This window comes from Apteryx mantelli, unplaced genomic scaffold (assembly GCF_036417845.1).
Source record: "Apteryx mantelli isolate bAptMan1 unplaced genomic scaffold, bAptMan1.hap1 HAP1_SCAFFOLD_34, whole genome shotgun sequence".
Taxonomy (NCBI): domain Eukaryota; kingdom Metazoa; phylum Chordata; class Aves; order Apterygiformes; family Apterygidae; genus Apteryx; species Apteryx mantelli.
The window spans coordinates 2587032-2610513 of record NW_027118693.1 but is presented as its reverse complement, the minus strand read 5'-3'; the positions used below and the strand labels follow the sequence as shown (position 1 = coordinate 2610513).

Sequence of the window (23482 nt, the reverse complement as noted above, 5' to 3'; positions counted from 1 at the left end):
AGCTTTCTCAATGCCCTCTGATGCCACCCATCCAGTCCCTTAGACTTGTATGGGTTGAGTTCTTGCAAGTAATCCCTCGCTCAGACCTCATCCACTGCTGGTCACTTTTCCCCTCTGGAGTTCTGTCTCTAGGTGCTACGACCCAGGAGACCTTCTTGGTGAAGACTGAAGCCAAGAATGCATTGAGTGCCTCAGATCTATCTACCTCTGCTACTACTAGATTCCCTGCCCCATTCAGCAGTGAGCCCACATTTTCCTTTGCATTCTTTTACTGCAGCTGAAGCAGTAGCAGCTCTTCTTCATGCTCTTGACATCCCTGCAAGTGTCAATCCCACGGGAGCTTTGGCTTCCCTAACACCATCCCTACTTCACTGGACAATATTTCTGAATTCCTCCTTTGCAGTTTCTCCCTCCTTCCCATTCCCATATGCTGCCTTATTGCACTGGAGCTCAGGCATGAGTTCCCTCTTCAGCCAAGCTGGTCTCCTGAGATGTCTACTAGTTTAACTGAGTATCAGGATGGACCATTCTTGTGCTTGGTGGATGCTGTCCTAAAAGACCTGCTGGCTCTCCCGAGCTACCCTGCCCTTCAGAGTTGCCTCCCCTTGTCTGTCCCATGGAAGAGCTCCATACATCTGAGCTGTGCCTTCACACAAAGGGCGCCTCCTCATCCTCTGCCTTGGTCTCCCCTGAAGAACTTGTACCCTACTATCGCAGCCCTCCAGTCGTGCGAGTGAACCCACCACATCTCAGTTATTCCAACCATGTGGCAGCCCTGTGACAGCTTGTGTGTCTCCAGTGCCTCCTGCTGTGCCCCAAGCTGCATGCACTTGTGTCTGTTTGGGCTGCAGAGCCTCAGCTGTGGCACAAAGCACAGATTGGTCATGGGGAAACCTGTGACCAAGGGCCAAGGACACTGTGTGTGCAATGGCTCTACTTCAGAGCAGAGACATGCTGGCATAGATAGCAGGTGGCAACGTAGTGGTGAAAGGAGGTTCCCACTGAGATGGCAAACTGTCTAGTACCCAAGGCCATGGCGAAACAGGGCTGGGCCGTGCAGGAATGGCAGGAGAGGGGGTTGCTGCCCAAGCTGAATCTGCAGCACCTTGGGGCCTGTGGCAGAGGTGAACTGATGTCCAGGCAGGACAAGGTGCCAATGAAGAAGTCCCTGAGCTGGGACAGCCTGCAGCGACATGAGTGGAGACCTTGGTGTGATGTGCCTCCCATCTATGCAGCATGCTTGGATGTAGATGGTACAGACTTTGCCCAAATGCAGTGGTGGGATTCAGTTATTCGGGCAAAGGTAGGAAACCCGAGGTGCCCTGGGACACTTCCTGAGCAAACACTCCAAAAGGGCATGGTTTTCCTCTAGGTCCCATGCTGGATCTGCTAGAAACGTGCGGTTGTGCTGGACACCCCAGGCATTGGACAGGGCACTGCAGGCCTAATATTATGTCACTGAATCGAGTGTCTGCACTGAAATACATCAGCTGTTTATAATGGAGGGATCTGCATGTTTCTCAGGTTCAGAGTGAGGGGACACCTAGCACTGTGAGGCTTCTACTGTTCAGATGACCAAGGAAATTCCCCACCTGGCCCCCACCTGATGCTCTAGAAGGATAGAGGTCTCATAGTTGCTCCATCAGAGCAAGCAGACACTGGAACATGCCTTGGACCACCTCTGTCTCTTCAAATTTCACCAAGTAGTAGTGGGTGACCAGCTGACTCCCACCCTTCATCTCCGCTGATTATAATGGGAGCTTAGCCAAGGAGCTCGCATGCAGACATCTCTGTTGTGCTCACTTCAGCTTTGGCACGGAGGATCCCACCTCCAGTGTTTTTGCAGAGCTCATGGGAGGGATCTGAGTCCCACTCCATCCCAGGGGCTTTAAACCAGCAGGAGATGCCTAGATTGACTCATCTGATCAATACCTGAAGTGTGGGAAAATGAACTCCTGTCTTGCCCCTGCCGAGGTGTCCTGCCTAGCTAAGAGATGGGAATAGGGGCATCTAGAGTGGGACATTTCCAACTCTCCTAGATAACCATCCTCTGATGAGACAAACTGCAATACTCTAACTGGTCTCTCTCCATTGTTTAGAGAGGGATCATGGATGATTATTTTGGTCTGCCTCAGTGAACATTTCCCAGGAGCAGGGAGCACAAGGGACAGAGAAAATCACACCTTCTGCTGGGCCTCAGCTCCTGAGCGTGGCCGGGTTCCTGGATGCAGGGAGTTCATGGCAACGGGGCAGCACTGCCAAGAGATAGCTGCGTCCAGGAGCAGCTCCTCTGCAAAGAGCGGCAGGGCTCCGGGCACTGCCTGCTCTTTCTGACATGCGATGAGACAAGACCGAGAGATGTGAAAGGCAGTCTGGAGCGGGAAGGCAGAGGAGAGCTCATTTGTGGGAGAAATCTTCACAGCCCTTTGCATGGTAAGTCTCTGGCTGAAGGACAACACTCCTGAGATTCCTGGCAGGGTCACTCTCCTGGCTTCTCCAGGGTTGAGGAGGAGGAGATCATTCATAGCAGGGATTCCCTCCCACACCATCACTGGGACAGGGCATCCAGCTGCCTTCTCCCAGGGACGCTGCAGGGGGGTGAAGCCAGGGTGTGCACACAGGTCTGCCCAGGGCTGTAATTCAGAGCAGTGTCCCTGCGCCCCAGGGTGCTGTGTGCCCAGGGCAGTGACTCTGCCACCTGCAAGGGTCAGCACTCAGCCTGCCTGGACAACTCCCCACAGTGCTGCAGGGAGCAGCTCTGGGTAGGAGGATGGACCCCCAGCAGGGCAGGTTCATTCTCCTGCTGAGAGAGTGCTGCGTGGGTCAGGACTGCTCACAGCTCCAGCTCTTGCACAGGACTTTCAGAGGGGACTTTTCAAGAGGAAGGCAAATGCAGGGTTTTCCTGAAGGAGAAGCCAGTTTCCTGAGATGGTGCTTTTAGTTTCCTACCGCCTGGCAAGGAGAAAATGGAAAGGGAGCTGTGAGCTTTGGACAAGGGACTGAGACTTATTAACAGTTTCAGTGAGCAGTCAAGGGGTCTGCTAGGATCTTCTGAAAGTGCCTTCACCCATCCCTTTGTCTATAGACAACACCAGCTTCCCCTTTGCTGGCCTCATCAGGGTTTGTCTGACCTGCTCCTTAGCACCTGAAAGCATGGAGATGCCTCTGGGCAGTGCCCTGCCTGTGGGAGGTCTCTGTAGGGCAGAAGTGGGCACACAGAGGTTGGAATGGGGTCTGTGAGCAGCAACCGCAAAAAGACATTGGGACAGAGAAACAGCTCCCAGCAGGGACAGCTCTAGGCAGTAGAGGTGGGCAGGGAAGGAGAGGGAACTGCTAACAGAAACATCATGGGAGGATGGATTTGAGCAAGTCATGGTCAGTCCCTGCAACACCGATGCCTTCCTCGGTTTTCTCAGTTTGGCCCTGCAGAAACCTGCCAGCAGCAGGGCACTGTCCAGGAACATCCCCAAGTTTGCAGGTGCTAAGGAGCAGGTCAGACAAACCCTGATGAGGCCAGCAAAGGGGAAGCTGGTGCTATCTATAGACAAAGGGATGGGTGAAGGCACTTTCAGAAGGTCCTAGCAGACCCCTTGATCCTCCTTGCCAAAGCTGAAGTGAGCACAACAGAGATGTCTGCATACAAGCTCCTTGGCTAAGCTCCCACTATAATAAGTGGAGATGAAGGGTGGGAGTCAGCTGGTGACCCACTAACACTTGGTGAAATTTGAAGAGACAGAGGTGGTCCAAGGCATGTTCCAGTGTCTGCTTGCTCTGATGGAGCAACTATGAGACCTCTATCCTTCTAGAGCATCAGGTGGGGGCCAGGTGGGGAATTTCCTTGGTCATCTGAACAGTAGAAGCCTCACAGTGCTAGATGTCCCCTCACTCTGAACCTGAGAAACATGCAGATCCCTCCATTATAAACAGCTGATGTATTTCAGTGCAGACACTCGATTCAGTGACATAATATTAGGCCTGCAGTGCCCTGTCTGATGCCTGGGGTGTCCAGCACAACCGCACGTTTCTAGCAGATCCAGCATGGGACCTAGAGGAAAACCATGCCCTTTTGGAGTGTTTGCTCAGGAAGTGTCCCAGGGCACCTCGGGTTTCCTACCTTTGCCCGAATAACTGAATCCCACCACTGCATTTGGGCAAAGTCTGTACCATCTACATCCAAGCATGCTGCATAGATGGGAGGCACATAACACCAAGGTCTCCACTCATGTCGCTGCAGGCTGTCCCAGCTCAGGGACTTCTTCATTGGCACCTTGTCCTTTTGGAGATTGGTTCACCTCTGCCACAGGCCCCAAGGTGCTGCAGATTCAGCTTGGGCAGCAACCCCCTCTCCTGCCATTCCTGCACGGCCCAGCCCTGTTTCGCCATGGCCTTGGGTACTAGACAGTTTGCCATCTCAGTGGGAACCTCCTTTCACCACTACGTTGCCACCTGCTATCTATGCCAGCATGTCTCTGCTCTGAAGTAGAGCCATTGCACACACAGTGTCCTTGGCCCTTGGTCACAGGTTTCCCCATGACCAATCTGTGCTTTGTGCCACAGCTGAGGCTCTGCAGCCCAAACAGACACAAGTGCATGCAGCTTGGGGCACAGCAGGAGGCACTGGAGACACACAAGCTGTCACAGGGCTGCCACATGGTTGGAATAACTGAGATGTGGTGGGTTCACTCGCGTGACTGGAGGGCTGCGATAGTAGGGTACAAGTTCTTCAGGAGAGACCAAGGCAGAAGATGAGGAGGGGGGTGCCCTTTGTGTGAAGGTGCAGCTCACATGTATGGAGCTCTTCCATGGGACAGACAAGGGGAGGCAACTCTGAAGGGCAGGGTAGCTCGGGAGAGCCAGCAGGTCTTTTAGGACAGCATCCACCAAGCACAAGAATGGTCCATCCTGATACTCAGTTAAACTAGTAGACATCTCAGGAGACCAGCTTGGCTGAAGAGGGAACTCATGCCTGAGCTCCAGTGCAATAAGGCAGCATATGGGAATGGGAAGGAGGGAGAAACTGCAAAGGAGGAATTCAGAAATATTGTCCAGTGAAGTAGGGATGGTGTTAGGGAAGCCAAAGCTCCTGTGGGATTGACACTTGCAGGGATGTCAAGAGCATGTAGAAGAGCTGCTACTGCTTCAGCTGCAGTAAAAGAATGCAAAGGAAAATGTGGGCTCACTGCTGAATGGGGCAGGGAATCTAGTAGTAGCAGATGTAGATAGGTCTGAGGAACTCAATGCATTCTTGGCTTCAGTCTTCACCAAGAAGGTCTCCTGGGTCGTAGCACCTAGAGACAGAACTCCAGAGGGGAAAAGTGACCAGCAGTGGATGAGGTCTGAGCGAGGGATTACTTGCAAGAACTCAACCCATACAAGTCTAAGGGACTGGATGGGTGGCATCAGAGGGCATTGAGAAAGCTGGCTGCTGTCGTAGCAAGGCTGCTCTCTATCATTTCTGAAAGGTTGTGGAGATGAGGGGAGGTCCCAGTGAGCTGAAAAAGAGCTGTTGTGCCCATCCTCAGAAAAGGCCACAAGGACAAACCAGGGAGCTACAGGCTGTTCAGCCTCACTTTGGTGAGCAACGTGTCATGGAGCAAATGCTCTCGGACCACAGTTCTTGACTCATGCAGGGTGTCCCTGCTCCTGCGCAGGTTGCCTTCAGACCACAGTATCTCAGAGGTGTACCCTCTGGGAATGGAGCGCCTCCTTCCAAGGGTCTCTCGTCCTGCCAAGGGCAGCACAGAGAAGATTCTGGCTCCACCTTCTTTAGTCCCTCCCGTCAGATGCTTATAAACCTTGATAAGAGCCTTTTCTGAGCCTTTTCTTCTCCAGGCTAAACAATTCCAAGTCTCGCAGACTCTCCACATGAGAGACATGCTCCAGTCCCTTAATCACCTTTGTGGCCCTTTGCTGGACTTGCTCCAATATGTCCACGTGTCTCCTGTACTGGGGAGCCCAGAACTAGACACACCAGTCCAGAAGTGGTCTCAGCAGTGCTGAGTAGAGGGGGAGGATCACCTCCCTCGACCGGCTGGCAATGCTCTTCCTAAGGTAGCCCAGGATACCATTGGCTTTTGCTGCAAGGGCACATTGCTGGCTCACGGTCAACTTGGTGTTCACCAGGACCCCCAGGTCCTTCTCTGCAGAGCTGCTCTCCAGCTGGGGGGCACCCAGCCTGTGCTGGTGCATGGGGTCATTCTTCCCCAGGTGAAGGACTTAGCATTTTCCTTTCCTGAACTCCATGAGGTTCCTCTCTGTCCTTTTCTCCAGCCTGTCAAGATCACTCTGAATGGCAGGGCAACCATCTGGTGTATCAGCCACTCCTCCCAGTGCTGTATCATCAGCAAACTTGCTGAGGGTGCACTCCTGAACTCAAGGGCATGGGACAGAGCTTTGTAAGCTCCTGATACGGTTATCCTCCTCCAGGAAATGGTCTTCTGGTTGGACAGCAAAGTCCTCTTGGCAGGCCAGTGTCTCTGCAGTTTCCTTCTCCCAAGGGGGACCAGGGAGATGCCATGACTTTCTCTGGGTCAAGCCCCAGCCCCTGCTGCAGAGACACATGGCCTGGAAGACCTTGGAGCCAGCCTCCAGGTACACAGAGCAGCAGGAAGTCAAGCTTCCAGCTTCTGCTTGAAAGACGATTCATGCTCAAAGCTAAGAGGCACAGAAATCATTTGAAGCACAAGGACAGCAGTTGCCTCAATGATGAAAGCTTCACACTTGCTCTACAGGCAGTGAACAAAATGAAGAAAACCCTAGCTGATCAGTTCAGTACTGAGCTCCAACTCTTGGTCACTTCCTTGGGTGTCACGGGCCCTCCTCCTGCTCCTCACCCACTTCTGCCCAGGAACAGCTCTCCCAAGCCTCCTCCACTCTTTCTGTCTCCCCATCAGGTTCCCCAGTGCCCTTTGGACCCCTTGTCCCTGCTGGTTTGGTCCCATGGGGAAGGAGGGGTCCCAGCACCACTTGTGTGCACCCCTGCGCACCCAGAGCTGCGAGCTGCAGTGGGTGGTGCTTCCCCCCACCCAGCAGCACCAGCCCTGACCCCAGGGGATGGCTGTGATGGTGCCAAATGCACCCATAGCTGGGGTCACATCTGGAGCATTACTCCAGGTGTGGTTGGAGACTGGCCCAGCAGAGACCCCCACCAGGAACAGCTGCTCTCTGTTCAACCTTGCAATTATAGAAGGATGCTGAGTGTGGATAAAATGCCACCCTGACTGGTGTACATGACCACACTCACTAGAGACAGGTGGATATATTTCATAAGGACAATTACTCATAGCACACATTCTTCAGAATTCCTTCACGCAAACCCTTTGCAAGCAAAGTGCTGTGGTCAAAATGGATCCCAAGATGCAGGAAGACTGGCCAAATGTCTCTGTGCATCAACCCTACACGAGGTGATACATCAGCTGGAAACACAATGACATGGGTACATGCTTCCTGAAAGACTGGTGAGGAAATTGAGGGGACACTGGGCTACTCCAGCCACTCCTCTGCACCCCCTGGATGTATTGGAAAATGAAGAAATGGGTTGAAACAAGAAGAGATCTAGAGCCCAGCTTAAAGAGAAACAGGGTCAAATAGTCCCCTGGGAACACTGGAGTTCAGTAACAAGCCTATGGGCAGAGGCTTGTGCTCTGCTGGGGCTGTCCACACTGAGTACAAAGGAGGTGGACTAAGAGCCTGCCTGTACTCAGGGGAAGGGAAAGCCTTGCTCAGTGTCACCACGGATGAGATTGCTCTCACTGAACTTCAGGTGAACAATTCAGAGGTGCCTAGTCCTAACCTAGATGCATTAAGATGGTAAGAGAGGTCTGCATTATGTTGGCAGTTATAACTCTGAACCCTCAGGTTCACACTTCCTTTTGGAGGGGTAGAAGATAGTCAGGTGGCCCTTAGGAACCAATGTCTCACCCCTGAAGAGCTCCCAGAGGTCTGCAATGAAGATGCCTACATGTCAGTCTGTCACTCAAGCCTCCCTCTGCCCTTAGAGAGGAGGAATCTGTTCCTCTCCTCTCCTTTAGAAATCCATTTTGTGAAAAGTTGAATCATGTCCTAAACTCCACTGACTAACCTAAGGCAACCTAAGGTGTCTACCTCTTGAACATTTAAAATCTATCCTTTCGATGTCCAACATTAGAAAGATAAGGCAGGGAGTGTGACAGTAGCTCCACAGAAACTGCTTTCACAGATTACATTTCTTGATAGCACTTTTAAAGATTTGCTGTTTCTCTCTCTTAGGCTGCCTCACAAAATGGATCTACATTTCTGCAGGGATTAGGTCACCTGGGTACCAGCTATCATTTTAATTAATGTCCTGTCACCCTCTCAGACCGACTCTGCTGAGGAGCATCTCAGGAAAGCACAGGGGACCGTGATTCTTCAGGGAATACCAAAGGGCTTTGGGTGGTTTTACTTGAAAGGAAAAAAAAAATCAGAGCTTACTTCTGTCTGGCAGCCCAGTGCATCAGAACAAACGGCATTAGCAGCTGACTCAAAGAGGCTCTGCAAGAACCTTGAAATGAGACATGCCAGATTGTTCTCTCAAGGTTGTGGGAGGAGAGGGAAGGAGATGATGGTCTGCAGAAATTCTGCTGGCCTTCTGTTTCCCCTTGACAGTGTTTCCTGCACATAGATTAATGTAAGTAACTGCTTTGCTGCATTTCACCTCATTTTTCTTTGATTCTTATTGTTGTTGTTGTTGAGTTCCTAGACTGCCTGCCTGCCTGCCTGCCTGTGACTGTCCCCCTTTGCCTGTGATATTTCTCAGGCAATGAGACCTTGCTGATCAGTCTGCGTCTATGTGCCTGGGTCTCTGCCCCTTCTTCTGCTTTAGCTTGTTGGCCAGGTCCAGCTAAGCAGCACAGAGTAGTACTGTTCTCTCTTTTGGGCTTATACAAGTTCTGTGAGCAAAAGCGGCAGGATGGAAAGGAAATGGTCTACATAGGGGTAGACTGTCCTGAGAGGACTGCATAGAGAATTCAACATCTTCAAGAGCTCGGGTAATGAATTCAGGACCGACTCCACATCAAACCAAGCTTCATTTTTTCCAGTGTTCACAGAAAAAAAAAAAAGTCTTTTGGGTTTCTGTTTGTTATTTATTTGTTTTACAAGATAGGGCGCTTATTTTTTTTTATCCCCAACTGATGAAATCCCCTACTTATCTTTTTATCTCCTAGGATTTTCTTTTTTTTCTTTCTCTCTCCTTTGTATTACTTGTATTACTTTTTTATTTTTCCTTCTGATGGCCAGCATGTTTTATCAAAACCATTTCTCAGCAAGAAAGATTGCTGCAACTGAAGAAGAGTCTCTTTGTAAAGATTTCTGCTCTATAGGGAATAGTTCAAGCTTGGAGGGAAAGACCACAGTTTTAATCATAGAATATTTGTCTTCCCTCTTTTTGGCTTTGTCCCTCCTATTACCTTTATTTCCCAGTGGCCTCCTCCTTTATCACCATCCTCTTTCTGCTTTCTCTCCATTCCTTACCCAAACAAAAAGTTAATGTCACTTTGAAGAGATGTTTTATCTTTCTCCAGGATGCATTTTATCTCATCCGAAAATACAGATTTAAGATAGACTAGAGAAAGAATGACTGAGAAATGTCTATTTTTTTCTCCATTGGCTATAAAAGGACACTTGAGTAAGGAGCTCAAATGCAAAAACTTACATGTTGTTAATAATGAATTCCTACTCTAACGTAGAAACTAAGTTTGTTGTTATTGTTTGAAATGGTGTCTCCTTACTATATGGTGTTTCTCCATGCCTCTCCTATCTTCTCTGTTTTCCTTACAGACTTTTTGTGAGTGTCCCCATGTATCTCTTCTATTATACTTCTACATTTCTCTACCTGTCTCCACTTCCTCTAACCTTACAAGGAATCGTTTCCTCCACTCACCATCTTCTCTTACTCACCGCAGCTCAGTTGCAGATATGTTGAACCATACGACTGTCACAGAGTTCCTTCTCTTGGGCTTCCCCTCCCTCCACCATCAGGAGTACCTAGTAGCAATCACTTTCCTGGCTTCCTACCTGGTGATCTTAGTTGGAAACCTGCTGATCATTGCCCTCGTTCTTTCTGACCGAGACCTCCACAGACCTATGTACTTTTTCCTCTGCAACCTCTCCTCTTTGGAGATCTTCATCACTACATGCATCATACCCAAAACAGTAGCAAGCCTGTTGATGGGCAACAAAGCCATCTCCTACCCAGCTTGTTTAACTCAGTGCTACTTCTACTTCTTCTTGGGCAACATTGAGTTTGTTCTTCTGGCTGTCATGTCCTACGACCGTTATGTGGCCATATGCTACCCTCTTCAGTACCCCATGCTCATGAACAGCCAGCTTTGTGTTCAGCTCCTGTTGGGATCATGGACTGCAGGCTTCCTGTCCACCATTGTCCCCACTGTCCTAGTTGTCAGGCTGCCCTTCTGCAATGCCAATCATATTGACCACTTCTTCTGTGACAGCATGCTTTTGATCAAGTTGTCCTGTGCAGAAACACAGACTGTGGAACTGATAAGTTTCATGACTGCTTCCATCATCATCTTCGGCTCACTGGTCATGACAGCAATGTCCTACCTATACATCATTAACACCATCCTTAGGTTGCCCTCAGCTTCATCGAGGAACAAGGCATTTTCTACATGCTCCTCTCACTTCACCATTGTCATCTTGGGCTATGGTAGCTGCATCTTCCAGTATGTGCTGCCTTCAAGTCACCACACTTCCTATTACAAAATGGTGGCCCTGATCAACACAATGATAACTCCTCTGATGAGCCCCTTTATTTTCAGCCTGAGGAACGAGCAGATGAAGAAAGCTCTCAAGGTGGGCTTGAAGAGAAGTGTGATAATCTCCAGAAAATGTTTTTCCTTCTGAGGAGAGATTTTGTATGTGGAAGGAAAACAGAGGGGGGATGGAACAAATGATTAGGATTCATTTGCTGAAATTACACCTTTCTTTCTTAGCAGTGTGGAGTTTCATGAAATCACACCAGTTTCTCTCCTGAAACATATCACCATGATAAGACCTAATCCTCAGATAGGGATGCCTTTCAAATGGTCTGAAAGCACTTTACAAACCCTGGTGAATACCCTGGTGATGGTGTTTTCTAAGAGTGGAAACTGAGACAGAAAGCAGCAAGCTGAGGAGTTCCTCCTTCCTTGGCACACCAAATTCTCAAGACAGTTCACCTTCCTCCAGTTTGGATGCAGCTTCTCCTTGTCACAAAATCTGGTTTGCCTGTTTATTTTGGTGACAGAGCTTTGTTGAGCCTTTTTGCCTTTAGAAAGAGACAGGAAACAGGTGGAACAAATAAAAAGGAGAACAACAATGGCTTTATTTCTCTGCTAAGTGGCACTTGCTTCTCCCCATTAACCTCCTGGTAAGGACAAGAACATAGACAAAATAAAGTCTAAATTACCCACCTAACATCAGCTCTCTTTTAAGCTGCAACTAAATCCAGAATATTGGTCAGTAATTTAATTGTTGAGTAACAATGCAATTGTCCACAGATCAAGCTTAATGAAATAAATGCCCAGTCCTTATGACACAATGCTGTCAGAGCCAATACTTCAGCTAATAGTACAGCCTCACGCAGTGGAATAGTTTGGTCCACATATAAACATTTGTAACTTAAATGCCCTAAGCTGAGGGCATTGCCCACCCTCCTGTGATAGTCTAGAGGATTATATCATCTCCTCTTATGCTAGTTGTCCATAGTACTTCAGAGGAAGTATACTGAGCATAGGAGGCTCATCTGTTTAATAGGAAATGCCAGATGCACTGAACCACATGCTGGGTAATGTGTTATAATTTGTGCAAGTGAGGGACTTTAGATCAGTGAGGTGCAGCCTCTGCAGCCACAAGGATTAGATCTAGACCTTAAGTTCTCTCCAACCCCTTCACCAGACAAAAGCAAACAAAAAATTCCTTTTCTCTAATCCTTGTCATGGTATTGCCATTTTATAATTTTCATGGATTCATTTTCACTCACGATTTGCAAGACAAATATGTTGTTTTGGAATGAGAATCAAAAGCAGTATTTGTTTATCCATTTTAAATAAAAATATGACATTATCATTCTATCTGAGAGACATTTTTATTATTTAAATCACTCACTCGCAATAGTACAGAAACACAAGATGGATGAGTTTAGTCTTAAATGCCTAGCATGGAAATTTTGAAGGTAGTTAGTTGGATGACTCCCATCCCCTTTAAGCTGGCAAAGAATCCCACCAAGACATCTTCAGTGAAGAGACTTTGAAATCACAGATAGTACTTTAACTTAGTTATCTTAGGCATCTTATTGTGAAAAATCCCCCTCAAAGTCACTCTGGCACTAATGGCTCTGATATTTCTGGATAGAAAGCTACAGTTTGACTATCTGTGGGAGCGCAACACCTCTGGTTACAGCACAGAAATAACAGAACCTCACTGTTTGCCCACTGCTGCCTCTACACCAATATCTTAGGTGCTTGCTTTGTTCTGATGGCCTGACCTCCAGACTGTTCACCTTATTCACACCAGGGAAAAGTCCAGGTGCAGTGGTGGGACAGTTCATTCAGGAATTTGCTTCTTCCATTGAAGGAACAGGTCACTCCAAGAGTTCCCCCTTGCAAGGGGTACAAACAAGACTGTGCTGGGTGTTGCTTCCTCTGCTCTGTGCAGACGTCAAACTGTATTTTATGCCCTAAGGCATGCAGCACATATCCTCACTGCCACACTACAAAACAAAACAAAGCACACCTTTTGTCAGCAGTGATCAACAGCCCTCACTTGATTTCATGTGCCTTGAATGGAGGAAGCAAACACAAAACGACATGCCTGTGTCTCTGGGCTGCAGGGACACTACGTGGGCCAGCAGACACCCAGGAGACCCAAAAGTTAAGCAATATGAGCAGCATGGCCTGACGACCAGGGTCTGCTTCCTGTGATGGATGTGCACAGTAAATAACAGACTTTCTTCTGTGGATAAAGGCCCCCTAAATAGCTATCCACCTCCTTGATCACTGAGCTGGATAAATAATGGATTTTTTTTTAATAGGTGAATTGAAAATGAAATAAGTAAATTAAAAAAAAAAAGGTGGACTTTGAGGACTTTGCTAAATGAACACAGAAATATTCTAGTCCACTGCAAAGCCTTTCTTAGATCTAAAATGTTACGTTCCTTCTGAAAGTACTGACAACAGAAGTTGCATTCACCCCAGCCAGCGAGAGGGTGGCCCTGAAGCTCTTGTGTCGCCAACTCCTGTAAAGGCATCAGTAACATGCTCCATGAATGTGACAGGAGAAAGTAAGTGCCCAAAGTAAGTTTCTAAGATCTGCATGAGAGAACGTAGGCCAGAAATCATTTGCATTCCATTACTTTCTTTCCAAAAGACTCTGCCCATGCTGCCATCCAACAGAGTAGGTCTTCTTTCCGCACAAAACTTTCAAACATTTTTGCTTCCTTCTAACAGAAATATGATGATATTCCTCTTTAGTTTCATCCTAAATTATAAATCAGCTCAAGTGAGATAAATAATTTTCTACAGCTGCCTATTCCTGTTCCCAGGTATAAAGGGAGGCCAAGTGATTAACACAAACTAAGACAGCTCAACTCTTATGTGTGCAAAGGCCACCCTACCAGACTTCTGCTAAGTCACTGTTTTCACGGAGGGACTCCATATGACCTTTTGATAATGCACCCTACAAGCTTGAGAAGAGAGGGGGAGAATCACCTCCCTCAACCTGCTGGCAACACTCTTCCTGATGCACCCCAGGATACCATTGGCCTTCTTGGCCACAAGGGCACATTGCTGCCTCATGCTTAACTTGGTGTCCACCAGCACTCCCAGGTCCTTCTCTGCAGAGCTGCTTTCCAGCAGGTCAGCCCCCAACCTGTACTGCTGCATGGGGTTATTCCTCCCCAGGTGCAGGACCCTGCACTTGCCTTTGTTGAACTTCAGGAGGTTCCTCTCTGCCCACCTCTCCAGCCTGTCCAGGTCTCTCTGAATGGCAGCACAGCCCTCTGGCGTATCCGCCACTCCTCCCAGTTTTGTATCGTCAGCAAACTTGCTGAGGGTGCACTCTGTCCCTTCCTCCAGGTCATTGATGAAGAAGTTGAACAAGACTGGACTCAGTACTGACCCCTGGGGGACACCGCTAGCTACAGGCCTCCAACTAGACTCTGTGCCACTGATCACAACCCTCTGAGCTCTGCCATTCAGCCAGTTCTCAATCCACCTCACTGTCCACTCATCCAGCCCACACTTCCTGAGCTTGTCTATGAGGATGCTATGGGAGACGGTGTCAAAAGCCTTGCTGAAGTCAAGGGAGACAACATCCACTGCTCTCCCCTCATCTACCCAGCCAGTCATTCCATCATAGAAGGCTATCCGATTGGTTAGGCAGGATTTCCCTTTGGTGAAGCCATGCTGACTACTCCTGATCACCTTCTTGTCCTCCACATGCTTGGAGATGGCCTCCAGCATGAGCTGCTCCATCACCTTTCCAGGGATGCAGGTGAGGCTGACTGGCCTGCAGTTGCCTGGGTCCTCCTTCTTGCCCTTTTTGAAGACTGGGGTGACATTGGCTTTCTTCCAGTCTTCAGGCACCTCTCCTGTTCTCCATGACCTTTCAAAGATGATGGAGAGTGGCTTAGCAATAATGTCCGCCAGCTCCCTCAGCACTCGTGAGTGCATCCCATCAGGGCCCATGGATTTGTGGTGTCAAGTTTGCTTAAATGGTCTCTAACCCACTCCTCCTCGAACAAGGGAAAGTCTTCCTTCCTCCAGACTTTCTCTCTTGCCTCCAGGGTCTGGGGTTCCTGAGGGCTGGCCTGAGCAGTAAAGACTGAAGCAAAGAAGGCATTCAGTAACTCTGCCTTCTCTGCATCCTTCGTCACCAGGGCACCCACCCCATTCAGCAAAGGGCCCACATTTTCCCTAGTCTTCCTCTTGCTACTGATGTATTTGAAGAAGCCCTTCTTGCTGTCCTTGACATCTCTCGCCAGATTTAATTCCAAACGGGTGATTTGTTGCCAGGGTGAAGAGTGGAGCTGTCGCATGATGTGGAGAGAGTCTTGCCAGGAGATGAAAGCCATTTGCAGAAGACTGTTCTGTATGGAGTGATCACAGCGTAATCAAGGGACGTGAGAGTGGCCCAGGTGAGCTTTTCCTCTGTGAAGGTTTGCACTTTTCAGCTCCCTTGTGACTCAGTCCCAGATAGGGCAGCAGCAGGCAGGTCGATGCCATTTGTGCTTGTGAGGTGAGTTGTGCCTCTGCATCTGGTAGGCCAACAGCATGCATGTAGCGTTGGTGATGCTGGTGAGGTCTCTTGTGTCTGCATGCCTCATAAAGGGGGAGCAGGCCCATTGCTGCTGTTGGTGCTTTTGTGGTCAGTTGTGCATCGGTATGTGATTGGCGATCAGCATGGACATTGCTGCTGTTTGTGCTTGTTGAGGTCAATTGTGCTTCGGTCGCAAAGAGGCCAGGAGCAGATATCTGGCTTCATGGCTGCCTGTGAGGTCACTTGAGCCTGAGGACCTGACATTCCAGCTTGCTGCATATTGCTGCTGCTTGTGTTTGTGGAGTCATTCAGCCTCAGTATCTGCTAAGCCACTAGGAGCCCCATTGCTCCTTTTTTGTATTTGTGAGGTGACTTCTGTTGAGTGCCAGATAGGCCAGTGCTGGTCATGTGGGTGCAGTTTGTGTTTGTGATGTCACTTGTGGCTCAGTGCCTGATAGGCCAGTGCTGGTCCTGTGGGTGCAGGTTGTGTTTGTGATGTCACTTGTGGCTCAGTGCCTGATAGGCCAGTGCTGGTGATGTGGGTGGAGTTTGTGTTTGTGAGGTCTCTTGTGGCTCAGTGCCTCATAGGCCAGTGCTGGTCATGTGGGTGCAGTTTGTGGTTGTGATGTCACTTGTTTCTCAGTGCCTCATAGTGTTAGAGAATATTGAACTGAAGCTGTCCAGAATTAATTGCTTAGCATAACTTGCTTAGCATTAGTAGCTAAATTTGCTGAAGCCTTAGGCCTCAGGCTGTGAACTTGCTGTGAACTTTTACTCAGATAAGTAAAAGGGGGCCCCAGAGCCGGTTCAAGCTGGAGGGATAAAGAAGTTGCACGGACAGCAGGAGTAGCCAACCTTGAAGATAAGCAGCAGCCTGCCTAGAGACAATGGAGGGGCCCAGTGACGAAGGGGAAGACCCCAGACCTAACCATTACTATTGGTCCAAACTATCGCTTGAGGGGTGGGGAATTTAGATTGTAAGGGTATAATTGCCCAGGGATTTCTTTGTTCGGGGTCCCTCTTTGGAGGCACCCAGCTCGAACTGTAATTACCGCACGTGTATCATTAAATTTTATTTCTCTCCAATCTGACTTTGAACTTCTGCCTCAGCAGGAGCCTAGGGTCGGACCCTGTTATGGAGGCCGGTGAGCCTGATTTTCCATAACAGTTTGGCGACCCAGGTGGGACCCTAGGCGACCACCGTCGGGGCCTCTCGTCTCCAAACGATCATCTGGCACCATCGGGTGAGTTCACCTGGGATCTTTGGCAACGGGAGGCACTGAGAGGGTGAGTCTTAAATTCCTGCCTAAATTCTAAATTCTGGTTTGGTAACAAAGTGCACTGTAAGGGGTACGCGGGCTGATCACTGTAAGGCGTACCAGGTTTTGGGGTGGGTTCGAGTCCCACGCCCAGGTTTTGGGGTGGGTTCAAGTCCCACGCCCAGGTTTTGGGGGGGGTTCGAGTCCCACACCCAGGTTTGGGGTGGGTTCGAGTCCCACTCCCAGGTTTTGGGGTGGGTTTGAGTCCCACTCCCAGGTTTTGAGAGGGTTCGAGTCCCGTCTCACTCCGGCCAGAAGGGGGGAGTGCGCAGCCTGATCAGCGTAAGGCGCACCTTGCGCAAGACTAACTTAGAGTTACTGTGACTAGTGTGAGTGTGGATACCGGTACTGTGACTGGTGTGTGTGTGTGACCTGGGAACCGAAAGGGGCACCTGTCGGCTGACAGAGCTGCCCACTGCGAAGGGACGGCAGTCCTAGCAGTCAAAGACTCAGGTGGTGTGAGTGCGGTTCCCAGAGAAGAGAGAGTGAGAGAGAGAGTGTGATCACACCTGCTGCAGGGAGGAAAAGAAAAAAAGAAAAAAAAAACAAAAAAAAGCCACAATATGGGAAATAAATTCAGCATAGAAAAGGGGACGCCCTTAGCTGAAATTTTGCAGAACTGGAGTAAGATTGATGGTACCAAGAACCTAAAAAAAAAAAGGTTGATCCAACTATGTCAGGAGGATTGGCCGTTCCTGACAAAGGATGGTAACCCGGCGGAACGATGGCTGCCATAGGGAACCTTTGATCATCAGGAGTTAACTTTCCTGCGTCACCATTTAGAGGATCGGTTCCCCAGACAAATGGATTATTGGTATGTATGGGACAATTGGGCATTCGCTAGACAAAAGGAGGCACCTAGGAAAGAAAGAAGAAATTTTTCTCAGAGTATTGAAAGTAGTGCAGCTGCTAAAATGCTTGTGGAAACTGCTCCACCCTATGCGCTATCCTCTGCTTCAACTTCTCTATACCCCCCCTTGCCTTCCTCCTCTGCCTTTCAAGCCCCTTTGCATGTCGTTCCTGTGCCAGGAGTGCCCCCGCCAGGTCCGGACGGGGCACCTCGGGTAGCTACAATGCGAATTTACCGACCCTGGGGGCCCCAAGATTTGGTTGTATGGGGTCAACAAACTCCCAGGCTTAGGGAAGATCCAGAGAAAGTGTTACAAATTGTAAGAGGAATACTGCGGGCGTATGATCCTACATGGGGGGATGTACAAATGCTCCTTGAAGCCGTGTTCACTCCAGATGAAAAACACTCAATTCTGGATGCAAACCGTCATTGGGCAGAAGAGGGGGGTGTTGTGGCTGCTCGAACGGCCTGGCCAATTGTGGACCCCGGGTGGAATTATAATGTAGAGGCAGATTACAGGCAGTTGCAATTAGCCAGACAAGGCTTAGAAGAAGCTATACGGTTAGCAAGACAAAAGACTGCGAATTGGTCTAAAATAAGGGAGTGTCAGCAACAACCTGAGGAACACCCCTCAGCTTTCCTTTCCAGACTATTTAAACAAATCAGAATGTTTGGAGGAGGGATAGACCCAGAAGCCGAGGCTAACAGGCCCCTAATAGCTTCTACATTTGTAGATCAAACGGCCTTGGACATTAAAAAGTATTTTTCTAAACATGTTCCTGACTGGCCAGGGAAGTCTATGGATGAAATAGTACGCTTAGCCACATTTGTATATAACGGTCGAGATGAAGAGAAGGTGAAAGAAAAGAGACGACAGAAGAAGGAGGAAGTGAGTGTGTTAGCGGCTGTATTAAGAGACGAGTTTAAAGAAACTAGAGGAAGGGGACGAGCAAGGGTCAGAGGAGACAGGCGGAACCAAAGCGAACGTATTGTACGCTTAAGAGTTAATGATTATTGCCATTATTGTGGTGAACAAGGGCACTGGCAGCAGGAATGCCCAGTGAGACCCCGCATGCCTAGGAATAGAAGGGATGGCATGAGACAGCCGAGTACTGGGAATGACACCAGGCAATTCCCAGCCAGTCCACAATGACAGGAGATGGGAGACCCAGAAAACGCTGTGGGAATTGGGGTAAATTTATGGGATATAGATTTGGATTTCAGGGGGCAGGTAATGGCATATATAGCAGGTCAAGAAATTCCCTTCTTAGTGGATACTGGAGCTACCCTTTCTCTTCTGAATTTTGAGCCTAAAGGATGTAAGTCATCAGGTAAAATAACAATACAGGGAGTAATGGGAAAAGGCGAACGAACATTGACTAAGCCCTTGTTGCTCACTATTGGAGGAAAAGGAGTGTGGGGACGTTTCATAATTTCCATGGATTCACCCTTTTGCCTTTTAGGGAGGGATCTCTTACAAGCCCTGGATACCCAGATTTGCTTACAGCCGCAAGGGATGAAATTAATAATAATGGGCTCATGTGTTCTGGCTGAGACACTAGAACCAGAGTCAAGTAATCTGCGAATTCCAACAGGTTTAGAATCAGTTCCTGGAAAGTTATGGAGCTCTTCAGGAATTGATGTTGGACTATTGAAATCAGCTAGTCCAGTCTCAATCAAAACAAAGGGGGGATTACCTCCCGTGGTTAAACAATACCCTATCCCAAAGGAAGCAGAGAAGAGTATCCAAAAGCAAATTGATCACTATCTAAAATTGGGTATCCTTAGAGTTTGTGAACCCCCATGCAACACCCCGATTCTGCCAGTTAAAAAGAATAGGCAGGATTCTAAATGGCGATCCAGAGTATCGGTTTGTACAAGACCTAAGAGTTATAAACCAACATGTAATCGCTCCACATCCAGTAGTTCCTGACCCATCAACTATATTACCACAGACACCCCACTGGGCAACTTATTTTACCGTGATTGATTTAACGGCAGCCTTTTTTAGTATACCAGTAGCTGAGGACAGCCAAGATCTTTTTGCCTTCACTTGGAAGGGACAACAATTGACCTGGACTAAGCTACTACAGGGATTTACTGGGTCTCTGACTATTTTTTTTTTCCACGTATACTTAAAAATGATCTTGCAGATATCAAACTTCTAGAACATTCAGTGTTAATACAATATGTGGATGATTTGTTATTAGCAAGTAAAGATTACGAGACATGTTTGAAAGACACTATTTCTCTATGTAACGCTCTTGCAGAGAAAGGGCATCGAGCATCTCCGTCCAAACTCCAGCTGTGTCAACAAGAGGTAAAATATTTGGGGCTTATCTTGAAGGAAAGACACAGATTAATTGATCCAGAACAAGTAAAGACAATTCTCAATATACCCCGTCCTATTAAAAAAAAAAAAAAAAAAAATTAGGGGATTTTTTAGGAGCTGTAGGATTTTGTCAGCCATGGATTCCTGGGTTGGGAGAGCTTACCAAACCTTTGGTCCAGGCAACAAAAACGGAGGAGACAGAGCCTTTGACCTGGACTCCAGAAAAAGAGAAGGCTTTTACATCTGTAAAAAGGGTGTTGGTCTCAGCCCCGGCTCTAGGACTACCAGATTATAGTAAGCCATTTGAATTATTTGTTCATGAACAACGGAGTAGCAAGTGGAGTATTCAGTCAAAAACTAGGTCCTCACCGTAGGCCAGTGGCCTATTACTTCACCCAACTAGATGCGGTAATCAAAGGCACTCCAGGATGCATCAGAGCATAGTAGCTACAGCAGCCCTTATTAGAAAAGCATGACCTGAAGTTTTGGGTCACCCAATGACTGTGTATATGCCACAGAAGAAGAAAGAGAATTGGAAAAAGCGTGAAGCGGTTCAAGACGAAAAAGGAATTTGGACTATCAGGGGTAAGCCCCTCCTTTCCTTAAGGTATTTACTTTCTATGGTTAGGTGATATCATGATCGTGGACATGGAGGAGCATTGACTGTCGCCTCATGTACTCTACAAACCTGGGCAGCTCCTGAGTTCATGTGGTTGCAAAATGCATAACAACAACCTGCCCAACTTGCCAAAAATTTAACGATACTTATCCAAAGATTAACAGAAGAGGCCTCCCATGGGCTTATTTTCCATTCCAGCATCTACAAATTGACTATGCTGACATGCCAGCAGCGGAAGGATTTAAACATCTCCTTGTGACAGTTGATCAACTAAGCAGATGGGTGGAAGCCTTTCCTACCTGCAAAGCAGATACAGCTGCAGTGATTAAAGCCTTGTTAAAAGAAATTGTCCCTAGGTCTGGAGTCCCAGAAACTGTAGATTCAGATAGGGGTTTGCACTTTTCAGCAGGAGTTTTAGGGAAATTATATCAAATGCTAGGAATTCATAGAGAATTGTACACACCATATCATCCCCAGTCTTGAGGACAAACTGAGAGAATGAACAGAACTATTAAAAACAAGTTAGCACGGGTATGTACACAGGCAAGTCTCAAATGGCCTAATGCCTTAAACTTAGTGTTGTGGGAAATTAGAACAACCCCTATACAACAGGTAGGATTATCCTCAGCAGAAGTCTTATTTGGGCATCAATTGGCTACAGGAACTTATAGCCCAGCTAAGACCAGCCTGTTGGACGGCGATGAACAGCTAACCCAGTATGTTCTAGGCGTGCAAAAATGGTTTGAAAATCTTAAAATTATATATATATTTATTTGTGAGATAAACACTGTCAAAGCTCAAGACATTTGTCTTGATACTGAACAAAATGTTTGTCATTTTGAAATACATCCTGATGAAACCCCTGAAACTGTACTTATATATATTGGAAAAGGATGTGTCTGTATGAGAACTCTCTGTAATCTTATATTCGTAGATAACATTACTGTAGACACAAGTAATCATTCAAATATTTGTGTTTGTAATTTTTCTAAAGTTATGGGCTGTGACTTTAATTATTCAGCTCCTGTTGTGTCTTATCAATTAATACAATCTAATTATACCTTAAGTCAAGATTTATTGCCTACCCCCCATTGGAATGAACCTTACATTGGTACAGAAACTACTACAACATGATGACCTGTGTCAACTGTTAAAACGCATCTGAAACAATGGACAAAAAACTCTAATCACCGTTCATCATGATACAGAAGAGATACACCACATCTTGGAAAGAGTGAAGAAGAATGGAGAATATCATTGGTGGGAGCCTCTTCTGGGATGGTCACCAATTGCAACAGGGATCTATAATCACATGTTGCACCCAGTAATAGTTATGTTAAGTTTGACCATGTTATGCCTATTGCTTACAACCATATTGTATAGAAGATTATGGAGAGTGATAGTACGCCTCGAAAGGCTTCGAGAACTCTGCTTAACATATTAGCAGGGATGCTTAATAAAAACAAAGGGAGGACTGTTAGAGAATATTGAACTGAAGCTGTCTAGAATTAATTGCTTAGCATAACTTGCTTAGCATTAGTAGCTAAATTTGCTGAAGCCTTAGGCCTCAGGCTGTGAACTTGCTGTGAACTTTTACTTATATAAGTAAAAGGGGGCCCCAGAGCCAGTTCAAGCTGGAGAGATAAAGAAGTTACACTGACAGCAGGAGTAGCCAACCTTGAAGATAAGCAGAAGCCTGCCTAGAGACAATGGAGGGGCCCAGTGAAGAAGGGGAAGACCCCAGACCTAACTATTACTATTGGTCCAAACTATCGCTTAAGGGGTGGGGAATTTAGATTGTAAGGGTATAATTGCCTAGGGATTTTTTTTGTTCGGGGTCCCTCTTTGGAGGCACCCAGCTCGAGCTGTAATTACCGCACGTGTATCATTAAATTTTATTTTTCTTCAATCTGACTTCGAACTTCTGCCTCAGCAGGAACCTAGGGTCGGACCCTGTTATGGAGACCGGCGAGCCTGATTTTCCATAACACTGGATTAGTAATCAACACACAAGGAAAGATGAAACCAGTGGAATGGCTGAACAAAATAAGTATCTTACATGCACTTATGGTAATGCTGTAACTCCACCCATCCAATCTGCATTTTTTTAGATGAAGCTCCTGTGTTTCAATGCCCTTCTTTTTCTAAAAATGTTATTCTGCTCCTTTCTCCCTTCCCACCTTTTCTGATAACTGTTGACCAATTCCAGCTGAACATGACAAATGTAGAGATCGCAATGTTTTTGAAGTCCTGGCATCATGAAAATTAGTGTCTGGGTGGTGAAGAGAACCCGTCAGGTGTGTGCTGAGAGAGAAAAGGCTGTAATTCTTCCCCATATCAGCTAACTGACCACTTGCCCTGCGTGCATTTGGCTGGCCAGTGCCCATGTGTGATGGGAGAACCATCACTTGCCCAGCCAACATGGTGGGGACCAGCACACATGGTGGGGATCGGCAGCATTGCTTAGGGGAGGTATAGTATGAGCCAGCAAGGAAACAGGCTTTGGTAGTCGTCCTGATCACCGAACAGCTTATTCCTTGCTGGAGGATGGAGAGTATTAACAACAACAACAAAAAGGGGTGGCGAGGGGGAAGAAAAGACAAGACCGTTAACATTTTTGTCTTCCTTGGTCACTTTATTTTTAAAATTCTTGCTTGATAAATATTCTTCTAGAAATGCTTCTTGCCAGCCACCATAGTACAGGCCAGGGTACAAAATATCTGGAGAGCCAGGATACCGGCAAAGTCTCCCTTGGAGCTTGCAGGAATACGTGCTCGGGAAAAGCTTGCAGCTCATACCCTGGGCCTGTCAGCTCTGGGTTTTAGCACCACATTCCCTGAAGAAAGATACACACAGGTATCTTTTTCCTTCTTTAATCTCATAGGATTAATTGACTCAAGTGAGGTAGGTGGAATTTATGGTAAGGAGGTGGCCTGGTTTTAATGTGCTTCCTGTTATTTCTGCCTTAATATCCACGTTTCTTTCTGATTGAATGACATCAAATAAGGATGTTGTGCATGATGATATTTTCCACTCCAAATGAAAAGTCAGGATGTTGCTGGCAGCTGGGAGAGCTGGAGGATGCT

The 23482-nt window shown here is 47.6% G+C and overlaps 1 protein-coding gene and 1 long non-coding RNA gene across 2 annotated transcripts in view; both read left to right on the top strand.

The window, feature by feature from the left end:
- The window catches only part of LOC136996371 (uncharacterized), a 179523-nt gene extending 157218 nt beyond the window's left edge, over positions 1-22305 (top strand). The window contains exon 2 of the long non-coding RNA XR_010887554.1: positions 21289-22305. This is a non-coding gene — a long non-coding RNA (uncharacterized lncRNA). The remainder of the gene's footprint in view (positions 1-21288) is intronic.
- On the top strand, positions 9937-10842 carry LOC136996382 (olfactory receptor 6J1-like; the record flags this gene model as incomplete). The annotated part of the gene is made up of 1 exon (XM_067317306.1): positions 9937-10842. A coding segment is annotated over exon 1 (906 nt), but the record flags the coding sequence as incomplete, so codon positions are not given.
- Positions 22306-23482: the final 1177 nt, after the last annotated feature.